The 12,527-nt window shown below is 42.7% G+C and overlaps 1 protein-coding gene across 4 annotated transcripts in view; it reads left to right on the forward strand.

The window, feature by feature from the left end:
- GRIA1 (glutamate ionotropic receptor AMPA type subunit 1) overlaps window positions 1-12,527 on the forward strand; it is a 336,900-nt gene that overhangs the window by 209,802 nt on the left and 114,571 nt on the right. For all 4 annotated transcript variants that reach the window (XM_020872856.2, XM_020872855.2, XM_020872858.2 and 1 more), the window contains exon 6: window positions 10,202-10,363. In XM_020872856.2, coding sequence (XP_020728515.2) covers window positions 10,202-10,363 — 162 coding nt within the window. The remainder of the gene's footprint in view (window positions 1-10,201; window positions 10,364-12,527) is intronic.

Consider the following 12,527-nt stretch of genomic DNA (forward strand, 5'->3'; position numbering starts at 1 on the left):
TATACATGATCTTAATTGAAAAGCAGAAATAAAGACACATGTAGAGAACAGAGGTATGGATACTGGGTGGGGGTTGGGGGGAGGAATGGATTGGGAGATTGGGATTGGCATATATACACCACTATGTATAAAATAGATAACTAATGAGAACCCACTGCATAGTACAGGCAATTCTACTGAGTGCTCTGTGGTGACCTAAATGGGAAGGAAACCCAAAAAGGGGAATACATGTATATTGATGGCTGATTCACTTTGCCGTACAGTAGAAACCGACAGGACATTGTAAAGCAACTATAATCCAGTTTTAAAAAAGAGTTGAAGACTAACACTCAGGTCTCCTAGAAAACTGCTAATTCCTTCTTATTAATAGTATAGAGATGCAAGCCATTCCAAGGGCTTAGTTCATTGCAGGACAGGAGACAAATGAATCAGACTGACTAGTGATGAGGAGGCAGAATGTACAGTGGTTAGAAAGAGAGCACAGAGTGTTGTCACTTGCTATGACTGTGGTCTCTGGCCCTCACTAGCTATGTTATAATGGGCAGAAACTACTGCATTCATTTAAGACTCAGTTTTCTAATCTGCAATGTGGAAATGATAAAAGTATCTGCTTCACAGGATTATTCCAAGGATTATATGAGATCACACAAATCAAGTTCTCAGCATAGTGCCTACTATGTAGTTCAGGTCTAATACATGTTAGGTGCTATGATTGTCATCATTATTATTTTAGCTGAAGTCTGACTCCCATGACTTCTGTCCATTGGTTGGTTCTGGCCTACCTTAAAGAACAAATATCCCGCCCACCCCCCCGCCCCCAGTAAAGCCCCCACCCCCCACCCCCGCCCCCAGTAAAGCCCTTCTGGGATTGGAATACATTCTTCACTTCCCCTCTTAGTCTTTCATTATTTTCAGGTTGAACATCCCCACTTTTTTCAAGCATTTCTAATGTAACAAGACTTTTCGAACTGTACTTTCCTATAACTATCCTCTCTATGGAGCTGTCACCTAAGAATTTACCTGACAATCTGGGGAAACTTGCCATGTTCAACTTGTGCCGTTCAGAGTATAAAGTGCAAGTTCTTCAATTTGTTCTAATCTTACCTCTTCTAGATCTCAGGTGGATGAGATGGAGGGAGTTTTCTTTCCCATCTCCAGGGCTTGTTAAGAATCCTTCTCTTGGGCCCCTTTCTCTTAACAATGCTGGCTGTTCCCTCTTCCATCTAATGGGAGTGGTATCAGCCCAAGCAGGATGATGACGGCTGAGCAGCTTGTGTGTGTGACCCCTTGAAAGAACCCCAGAGAGAACGGAAATCTGGCTTTGAAGATAAAAGCTTTTTATCTTTTGAAAGCTGCATTCCTATACACCTGCCTCCTGTGGGCTCAGGTGTCTTGCCTGACCCAGTGCCTGGTTTTAGGGGGTTTTTTACTTTGTATTTTGTATTGGGATATAGCCAATTAACAATGTGTGACAGTTTCAGGTGAAGAGCAAAGGATTCAGCCATACATGCACATGTATCCATTCTCTCCCAAACTCCCCTGACTTCCAGACTGCCACGTAACATTGAGCAGAGTTCCATGTGCCATATAGTAGTTCCTTGTTGGTTAGCCATTTTAAATATAGCAGTGTGGACGTGTCCATCCCAAACCCCCAGTGCCTGGTTTTCAAGTAGTTGTAACACCTAACCTCTTTGGACTGCATCATAGTGATGATGGTATCATCACTATGCATCAAATATGATGATGATAATAATAGCTAAGATTTATTAAATCCTTACTTTGTGCCAGACACAGCTCTAAATATTTATACACACTTTTTAAAAAAAATCTTGTACCAATTCGCTGCTGTAGGTGCTATTATATCTGCATTTTGAAGACCAGAGAGCTAAGCCTCAGAGAGCTTAAATAATCAGTAAGCACACATCCTCAAGATGTTTTGTTTCCAGGCACACATGATAATTAAAAGTCATAATGATAGCCCAGAGCCTCCTCACAATCCTCAAAGCATTTTCTAAATCTTTTCAGCAACGTGAAAGTACATCTAATATAGTTATGGTGTTAAACATCTCTTTTGGATATCATAATTATTTGGCATGCCTTTTTGCGCTAATCCTTTGAAAATGATCATTAAGATATGATAGATGGGATGACTACCTTAACTGGTTTAATTAAGTGAGCACGTCCTCCCCTCCCCCAGTCATGCTGTTCTAACCACGGGTCAGCAGTACACGGCCTCCTACAGTGAGAGCTTAGGGAATACAGATCCCAACCCCAGCTCACACTCTAACCAGCCTACAACCTTGAGGCCAATAGTCTCCTCTCTGGACAACAAGGGGTTTGATCTGATCTCTAACATCTTTCCTCCTGGCATCAGTAAACCTAAACTGTGGCCCCTGGGTCAAATTCAACCATTGGGAGTGGAGGGGACACAACCATGCTATTTCATTTTCTATTATCTAGGCTTGCTTTCATGCTCTAATAGCTGCATTGAATAGTTATGACAGAAACAACATGACCTGTAAACCTAAAAAATTCACAATATGACTACTTATCCAGAAAAAAAAAAAATTGCTGACTCCTGGTATGGATATGGAGTAGGTGGGTACTAAAAAACTTCATATAAATCAGAGGCTTGAGAAACATCTAACCAATCTGTAACCCGTCTTTGGCAGAGTGAGACCTCTGTTCTAGGCTATTAACTGTCAGCCTCGCTGTCTGAGCTTCTTTGTCCCTCTTAATCTGGGGCAATCTGGAAACCCCATCCTAAAGTTATGTTCCTGTGTTCCATAGCTGGCAAAGCAGTGTACCACACAGACGAACAAGACAGATTTGATGGCTGGACCCCAGCTGGAACCCTTGCTTCTGGGGGATCTCGGGGTGGGGGGGAGGGGGTGGGTTCCAGAGGTCTTTGAATCACAGCTCCGAACATGTAAAACTGGGACAGATACTCACTCATTTATGCAAATGAGTACCTAGCACCTACTGTGCATGTTCACCCCTCAGGGCTGTTTGGGCGGATTAAATAGGATTATGTATATAAAGCATTTAATAGAATGCCTGGCTCAGGAAAAGAGCTTGGGGAATGTTTAATAAATCCAGCAGTGACTGCTGATGGATTATTTCATTTTTCAACTTTAAATGACAACAACTTCAGAATTCTCAAAGAGCTATATAAATGAAGTTATATGATGCACAAGAAATGACAGTTGCGCCATTGTTGTCATATCTGTCATCCTTAGGAACAATGTTTCTAAAACTATGTTTCAGTAGAATATTTAATGGCACCAGTGTTCTTTAATTCTAGGCCAAGAGACAACAAATTAAGCAGGGCTCCCTTAATAGACCATATCAACCCATGCAATGACTTCTCTTCCCTGTTCTGTCACTGACACTCCCTCTCCCACTTTCCAGGGACTCACAGGTGATTCTGAGCCAGTAAGGTACATCAAAATTATCTGGGGATCTATTTTTATTTTTCAATAGTACTAAAAAGAAAACATACACACATGGTTATAAAAAAGAAAAAAAATTATTATGGAAGGGTATAAAAAAAAAAGCAAATACCTACTCTCTCCAGTCTCATACTTCTTAGAAAAAACTATTTTAAACATTTTCTGTGTTTGGTGATTCTAGTAGTTCCCTCTACACACTTCTATGTAATATGTCTATGTCTCTTTTTCTTGATTTATCAACTTTCATTCCATGTGTGTCTCCTCAGTTAAAGATGAACCACTTCATACTATTTTCCACATCCTGTCCTCAATGTTCATTAGTCAGGCTATTATTTGGAATTCTTCTAATTAGTCCCTTTATAATATGTTTTACCTTGATTTTTGATTGACTAGCATTGTTGCTATTTAGTCACTAAATCACATCTGACTCTTCTGCAACCCCATGAACTGTAGCCCGCCAGACTCTTCTGTCTGTGGGATTTTCCAGGCAAGAATACTGGAGTGGGTAGAGATTCCTTTCCTACCATTTCCTTCTCCAGGGGATCTTCCCAGCCCAGAGATCAAACCTGTGTCTCCTGCATCACTGGCAGATTCTTTACCACTGAGCCACACGACCAGCATCAGAGCTTTATAGAGATATCTGGTTTCCTCTCCAGAGCTCCTGCATGGTAACCATTAGGAATGACCATTATGCAGAACCTCTCTTATGTATTGTGATGGGTCCCACAGATGAAGGACCTCTATCCTAAGAGCCTGTTCATTTGCACTTGAATGAAAATGACAGGCAGACCATTCTGTCCGCCATTCATCAGTAGCACATGGGAGAGTGTGAAATGTCACAGAGGAACTGCAGAAGCAGACAGGGACACCATGATCAAACAGCTCCAGGAGCTCACTTATCACAGAGGCTTATCTTAGATGATAAACAGTCACTTTGTGAAGAACAGCATTGGGTACAGTGCTGGAGGGACACTGAGAGGCATCTGGGTTTAGGAGACCTGAATTCTCATCCTGAATAACTTGAACAGAGCATTTTGTGGATTAATTTCATTTCATTCACTAGTCACAGCATACAGAGCAACAGACTCCATATTTGGGGGCATGTTCTAAAACAGGCAAAATGACTCAAAGACAGTGCTTAAGATCAGACTTCATCATTTAATCTTTAATATAATACAATTAGCAATGTTGGATCGTTTTATAATATTATATAATTAATAGCACGGATAAAGCAAAATGTACTCATTACCAAATATTACCCCCTAAGGTTTTTTAAATAAAATGGCAAAGAAAATTAGAAAATGATTTAATTAAACCATGTTTAATGAGCATGCTCGGGGGACTAGAGTGGGTGGGTTGAATTTCCCAGCTGACCGGTAGGCAAATATTTCACACCTTTATTTCCTCTTCTTAGTCAAAAACAGTTTTCTCTATTGGAATGGTCTGTTTTCTTGCATTATGGAGAGATCAAGTCCAGTAGCTATAAGAGACTGATTTAATCTTCATGATTAAAGACATTGTGGAGATTCAAGATCACCATTCAAGCATGAAATCTTCCATGAGTAGATGGCGAGGATGTCTTCTACTAGGTGAATGCATGTTGATGCCAAGTTATTCCCTCATTTCGTGTCTTCCCTAATAGCGCAGATAAGAGCTTATTTTATATTCTTTGTCCCTTCTTTCTCAGGGGAGCTGAGAAGTTCAGGTAGAGGTCCCATCAGTTTGATTGGAAATAACTTCGGGTCTGGCTCCAGTCACCTTGCAGTCAGACATTCTGGTGATAGAGCTGAGTGGCATTTATGTTTGAATAAACTCTGCCATTTCCTTTGGCCCCCATTACATTGATGGGGGCAGTCAGTACAAAATGCCCGGGAGCTTGTTACAGATTTTCAAGCGATGGAATTTGACTGCAGGAGATGGCTTTCATTTTATTCTCTCAATAGTTATTTTATGAATAAGATGTTCTTTTTAAAATCTCTAAAAATTATGGGAAATCTCTCCACTGTGCATTAGCCTTTAACCAGGGGTGGGGTGGCTGTACTCTTAGGTGGTAGAATGTCTTAGGATGCCTGTTGGGTATAAGAACCTAATTCCAATTTCATCTGCACTAAAAGCTTGCTAGAATCCTTGCACAATTCAGCAGACCCCTGTGAAGGTCTGTAAACTATAGCTATAGGTAAAGTTAGTCACTGAATGCATTTCCAACATGAGCTTCCCTTGTCAAACAATTTAAATCATCCACTGGATTTATTGCCGGAGATCATACTTTCCCTGACAAATTAGCATTGTTGCTTGAGAAATGTCTTTGGCTTTTTTTTATTCATTCACCCAATAAAAATGTGTTGAGAACCCACTTTGTGTCAGACATGGTGCTAGATGCTGGGTTCTAGGACACAACCATGAACAAAACAGAAAAATATCCCTACTCTTATGGAACTGACATTCCAATACAAGGAGAGAGGACAAGGAAACAAATGAGCAAACCAGATCATCTCAAATGGGTGATAAGCAGAGTACTGAGAAGGAACTGACTGGACTGCATGTTGGAAGTAACTTGATTGAGTTCTACTAGAACCAGGTCTTAAGACAGCAATTCAAATACAAGTAGCTTCTTTGGATGCTAATCTGAGAAATAACATCAGGGAATCAGGGATGTGAGGTAGGGACGTAAGAGTTTACAAATTGGAAAAGGCCCTGACACTGGGAAAGATTAAGGGCAGAAGGAGAAGGGGACAGCGGAGGATGAGATGGTTGGATGGCATCATTGACTCAATTGACATGAGTTTGAGCAAACTTTGGGAGATAGTAAAGGACAGGGAAGCCTGGCTTGCTGCAGTCCATGGGGCTACAAAGAGTCAAACACCACTGAGCAACTGAACAACAACAAAAAGGTAGGGATGGAAAAGCAGGCAGCTGAAAAAGGTGCATAATCAAGGCACTTATCTCTGGGGCTATGGAACTCCATCCCTTACAGAAGCTTTAGACTTGGCTGTAGAGTGTACCTCATGGTAACCCACCCAAGGGAGAGGGCTATGGATTCTACTAACTCCCCAAGAGCAGAGAGCTGCTCTGGGTGTATGAACTCCTCAATACATCTGGCTTACCCTACCTGTGGGTGAAGTAGTAGCTGTAGTTAGTATAAAAAGTGGAATATCAGTGTCTACTGGGGAGATGTGGAAATGAGCAGAACACCAAGGGCATCTATCAAGGATGAGAACTGGGTCTTTAGATAAGGAGCCCCAGGTGGCTCAGATGGTGAAGAATCCACTTGCAGTGCAGGAGAACCAGTTTGATCCCTGGGTCAGGAAGATCCCCTGGAGAAGGGAATGGCAACCCACTCCAGTATTCTTGCCTGGACAACTCCATGGACAGAGGAGCCTGGCAGACCCTCGTCCATGGGGTCGCAAAGAGTTGGACACAACTGAGCAACTAAGCATGTTACAGGAGAAAGCTCTCTGAAGACACTGCATTTTAGCTGAGACCCAAGGATGGACATGAGCTGGCCAGGGAGAACTCCCTTCCAGGCATAGAGAATAGCTGGGCAAAGGCTCAGAGTAGAGCTGAGCTTAGTTTGTTTATAAAATAGGAAAAATAAAGAATCACTGAACTTTAGAGGCATAGGATGGGGGGAAGGTCTTTGAGCCATGAAGTTATTGATGACCAGATCTTTTATTTTTTTAATTCTATTCTTTTTTTTTTAATTAATTAATTCATTTTAATTGAAGGCTAGTTACTTTACAGTATTGTTGCGGTTTTTGCCATGAATCAGCCATGAGTGTACTTGTGTCCCACCATCCAAACACCCCTTCTCACCTCCCTCCCCACCCCGTCCCTCTGGCTTGTCCCAGAGCACCAGCTTTGAGTGCCCTGCTTCATACATTGAATTTACACTAGTTGATGACCAGATCTTTTAGGTAAGGAAGCCAGATCGAGTCAGTGAGAAATCAAGAGACTAGGACAATGTCTTAGGGTCTCCAGGCAGAGCTGAGAAAGTGATGGGGGCTCAGAGCTGCCAGACCACAGTTCTTCCTAGCCTCAATCCACCAAACTACTTCCCGTGTTCATTCCCCCATTTCACCCCTTGGGATCTGGCAGTTTCCCTAAGCCACAGAGTTCAGAGAGCAATGACTTTGTGATCCCTGCTCAAACTCCTGAAGTGGGCACCAATTTTACCTAAAGAGAAACCCAGATGATCACAAAGCTTTCTAAAATCCAACCCTGGGCTGCCCCCCACCCCCCAACTGCATTTCCCACCCTCTCTCTTTCTCTCATGCTGTGCTAGTCACACCAGTCTTCTTACTGTTTCTAGAATATGCTAAGGATCCTCCAATCTCTAAGCCTTTGCTCAGAATGCTCTTCCCCAGATTCCCCCAGAGTTCATACCACAGCTTCACATCAGTCAGGTCCCTGTGTCAACACCACCTCCTCAGGGCAGCTCATTTGGATAATGCTTCCTGGGGCCAGGCACTGCCCTCCTCTCCTCATCCTCTTTCCCCTCTTCGTCTTCCTTCAGAGGACTCATAGCTACCTACCGCATAGTATCCTCTACTGGATTCTACCCTATACACTGCTGCATGCTTACTTTTTAAAAAGTGAAATATAGTTGATGTATACTAAATACCACACAGCTGTTGTCCACTTGCAAAGATGTGTCTAACTCTTTGCGACCCCATGGACTGCAGCATGCCAGGCTTCCCTGTCCTTCACCATCTCCTGGAGCTTGCTCAAACTTCTGTCCATTGAGTCACTGGTGCCATCCAACCATCTCATCCTCTGTCATCCCCTTCTCCTCCTGCCCTCAATCTTTCCCAGCATCAGGGTCTTTTCCAATGAGTCAGTTCTTCGTATCAGGTGGCCAAAGTATTGGAGCTTCAGCTTCAGCATCAGTCCTTCCAATGAATACTCAAGACCGATTTCCTTTAGGATTGACTGGTTTGAGCTCCTTGCTGCCCAAGGCACTCTCAAGAGTCTTCTCCAGCACCACAATTTGAAAGCATCAATTCTTCATGATTCACAATGTTTAAAGGCTATATTTCATTTATAGTTAATATAAAACATTTGCCCTGTATTGTACAATATATCTTTTTAGCTTATTTTATTTTATTTTCCTTTTAGCTTATTTTATACATAATAGTTTGTTTATGGTCCATTCTTCCCACTAGAAAGTAAGTTTCATAAGAGAAGGAACTTATTTTACTCACTAGTAGAATAATACACTGCATTAGGATAGCATTAGAATAGTACACTGGCTTTCAAAAAATGTTGAATTTATGACAAGAGAATAAGTAAGCATAGGCCTTCAGAAGGCCTTAGTTCCTGTCCCCTCTATGCCACTAAATCACTGAATGACTTTTACAAGCAATTCTCTAACTCAGTTTCTTTATCTGGCAAACAGATGTACAATTTCTACCTTCAGTTCAGTTCAATTCAGTTGCTCAGTCATGTCTGACTCTCTGTGACCCCATGAATCGCAGCATGCCAGTCCTCCCTGTCCATCACCAACTCCCGGAGTTTACTCAAACTCATGTCCATCAAGTTGGTGATGCCATCAAGCCATCTCATCCTCTGTCATCCCCTTCTCCTCCCGCCCCCAACCCCTCCCAGCATTAGGATCTTTTCCAATGAGTCAGCTCTTCGTATGAGGTGGCCAAAGTACTGGAGTTTCAGCTTCAGCATCAGTCCTTCCAATGAACAGCCAGGACTGATCTCCTTTAGGATGGACTGGTTGGATCTCCTTGCAGTCCAAGGGACTCTCAAGAGTCTTCTCCAACACCATAGTTCAAAAGCATCAATTTTTTGGTGCTCAGCTTTCTTCACAGTCCAACTCTCACATCCATACATGATCACTGGAAAAACCATAGTCTTGACTAGACAGACCTTTGTTGGCAAAGTAATGTCTCTGCTTTTTAATACCTTATAAAGGCATTAAAGTGAAATGCAGCCATAGATTTGAAAATAGAGTACACTGTGGAATATATTATACAGATACAAGGTTTCCTTTCTATCTTGAAGGCTTCCTGAGTTTGAATGACTTTGCCAAATGGGGAGGAAAGTTTCATTCCCAATAAGAAATCCTTTATAGATAGGAGAATTGATCGGACCTCACTTGCAAGACCTTGCCTGCAGCACAGGAAAAAGCACCAAGCGGAGAGGGTTGAGGGGAGGCGGGGAGGAATAATCAGCATCCAGCCTCTTCCAGACGTGCTGGGGACGTGCTGGGGACCTTGGGGTGCCCACAGAAGCTTGCCCCGGAGATACTTCAGATGCCTCTCCAGTCAGAAAGGGCAGAGTGATGATGGTAAAGGACAAAGGTCCCTCCTCATGTTTTTTAAAGTATCACATACCTGTGTTGTTATAGTAATCCCAGCCACTGTTTATTGATCACTCAGTCTTGCAACATGGACTTGACATGCATCATTGCACTACTTTTTCTCCCCAGCCTCCTAGCCTCCATTATTCATACAGGAAACCATCAGGGAACTTGGTCCAAGGTAGAGTATGTAACTCTGAGTAGCAGAGCCTACCCTTCAGCCCAGCCCGGCTGGCTCCTGACAAGTGCTCTTAACCAGTGTGCTAACTTAGCACACCAAGTAGGTGATAACAGAGGTCAGAAGGAAGGGAATTGCAACTGCCTCTCCATTAGGTCAGTTTCGCCTTAAGTCTGAACAGGGTGGAAAATGTTGTGATTCTGTAACATGGTTAAATTGATGCATCCATGCTCTAACTTCTTTCCCTTCCTCACCACCCAGGGTTTCATGGACATTGACTTAAACAAATTCAAGGAGAGTGGAGCAAACGTAACAGGTTTCCAGTTGGTGAACTACACAGACACCATCCCGGCCAAGATCATGCAGCAGTGGAAAAACAGTGATGCTCGGGACCACACCCGAGTGGACTGGAAGAGACCTAAGGTAAGAGACCTAAGGCAAGAAAGGACCCTGCTGTTCCCTTCGTCTGCCCTAGATTCCTGGGTAGTATTCGCCGTAAGAAAAGGACAGACTTTCTAAGAGGAACAAGCTAAGGAAAGTAGATCCATAAAGACTGAGGGTATGAACATTCCAGAATGACAAAGGTTTTAACAAGATAGACATTTTGCTCCTTTTTCATATAAACAAAATTCAGAAGTCAGCAATCTGGGGCTTGCATAATGGTTTCACAATCACCAAACACTTAGAGACTTTTTCTATTCTGCTATTCTCAGCATATAGCTGCTACCTGATAGCCCAAAATGGCTGCAGAAGCACCAACAGTTACCTCAGTATTCTACCCACCAGAAAGGGAAAAGGAAAATAGAAAGCAAAACTGTTTCCCTTGAGAACTCTTCCCAGCAGTCACACACAGATCTTCCTCTCACACGCTATTGGCCACATCTCAGGAACCTACCCCAGCTAGCTACAGCAGGAACTGGAAAACGGTGTCTCTACTCTGGGCAGGACCACCATGTTGCACAACTCCAGGGGGATGATATTAGCATTTATTTCTTCATGAATTGAGCCTCCTAGATTTGTGCAGTGGGCTGCTCCTTCTGGTCAGCTGCATATCTGGCTAAAAGTCAAGGAAATCTAACTAAGCAATAACCAGTACATTTCTGCCTCAGAAAGTCAACTCCCAAATATCATGCAGACTACCAGCCTCTCATTCCCAGCAAGGCAGCTTGAAACCCTGCGGCTAAAATCTATTTTGTTTTCTATTTGATAATGGTTTAGAATAAAGATGGGCTTCCCTGATAGCTCAGTTGGTAAAGAATCTGCCTGCAATGCAGGAGACCCCAGTTTGATTCCTGGGTCAGGAAGATCCACTGGAGAAGGGATAGGCTATTCACTCCAGTATTCTTGGGCTTCCCTTGTGGCTCAACTGGTAAAGAGTCCTCCTGCAATGCAGGAGACCTGGGTTCGATCCCTAGGTTGGGAAGATCTCCTGGAGAAGGGAAGGGATACCCACTCCAGTATTCTGGCCTAGAGAATTCCATGGGCTGTATAGTCCATGGGGTCACAAAGAGTCGGACACAACTGAGCAACATTCACTTTCACTCCAGAATAAGAATAGAGGATAATTTCTCTTTCCCACATCAAATCTAACAGCTTGGCAGTGGCTATGGGGAACACTGTGTTGAGAAGGATTCTGAGGCTAAATCTGTTTATCCAGGGCCAACTGTGGATCCTTGCCAACTTTCTCTTGCCCCTGGTCAGTTTCATTTTGTAAATGTCAGGCCACTGAACCAAGACATTGTCATCCCAGTTTTGCCCAAACCAATTCGGGAACTTAGAAATAAAGGCACTTCAACATGAGCTTAAGCAAACAAAATCACAAATGTGATTTCAAACAATGAGTAAACTACAGAACAGTTTCATTCATTAACATGTGACTATCCCACCCAATTTCCAAAAGATTGGAAGTGATTATAAAGATAACCAAGTGCAGTGTCTTTACTTTAAAAAGGAAGTGTTTGTGTGTCCGTGCGCATGCACACTCAGTGGCTAACTCATGTCCAGTTCTTTGCAACCCCATGGTCTATAGCCCATCAGGCTCCTTCTGACCATGGGATTTCCTAGACAAGAATACTTGAGTGGGCTGCCATTTCCTTCTCCAGTGGATCTTCCCAACCCAGGGATTTAACCCATGTCTCCTGCTTGGCAGGTAGATTGTTTACCACTGTGCCACCAGGAAAGCTCCAAAAGCAAAAGGAGCAAAGGTAAAAAGCTGGAAAAATACCTATACATTCATTCTACAAGACTGCACTGTGAACATAGGATGTACCATAGAACATGCTAGACATCAGAGACAAATTAATGAGAATAGATATGATTGCCAGTGCTGGGAAATGTTGTTCTGGATTGTTATCTTGCTTTTGTTTTAATATTTTAGTACCTTCTTAGATAAGATGGGGATAAAATTGAGGATTAGCATGAAGAAGCACAAGAGGAAATTTTGTGGAATATAAACTTGCCACTTGAGTGAACTGCATGTGGAAATAATTAAGAGCTTACCCTTCTCAGATTATTCTTTTCTTTTTTTTTTTTTTTTTTTGCTTTTACTGTCACCGGGGATGGTGGAGTAAACTGTTCTTGGCTCCCA

This window comes from Odocoileus virginianus, chromosome 3 (assembly GCF_023699985.2).
Source record: "Odocoileus virginianus isolate 20LAN1187 ecotype Illinois chromosome 3, Ovbor_1.2, whole genome shotgun sequence".
Lineage (NCBI taxonomy): Eukaryota > Metazoa > Chordata > Mammalia > Artiodactyla > Cervidae > Odocoileus > Odocoileus virginianus.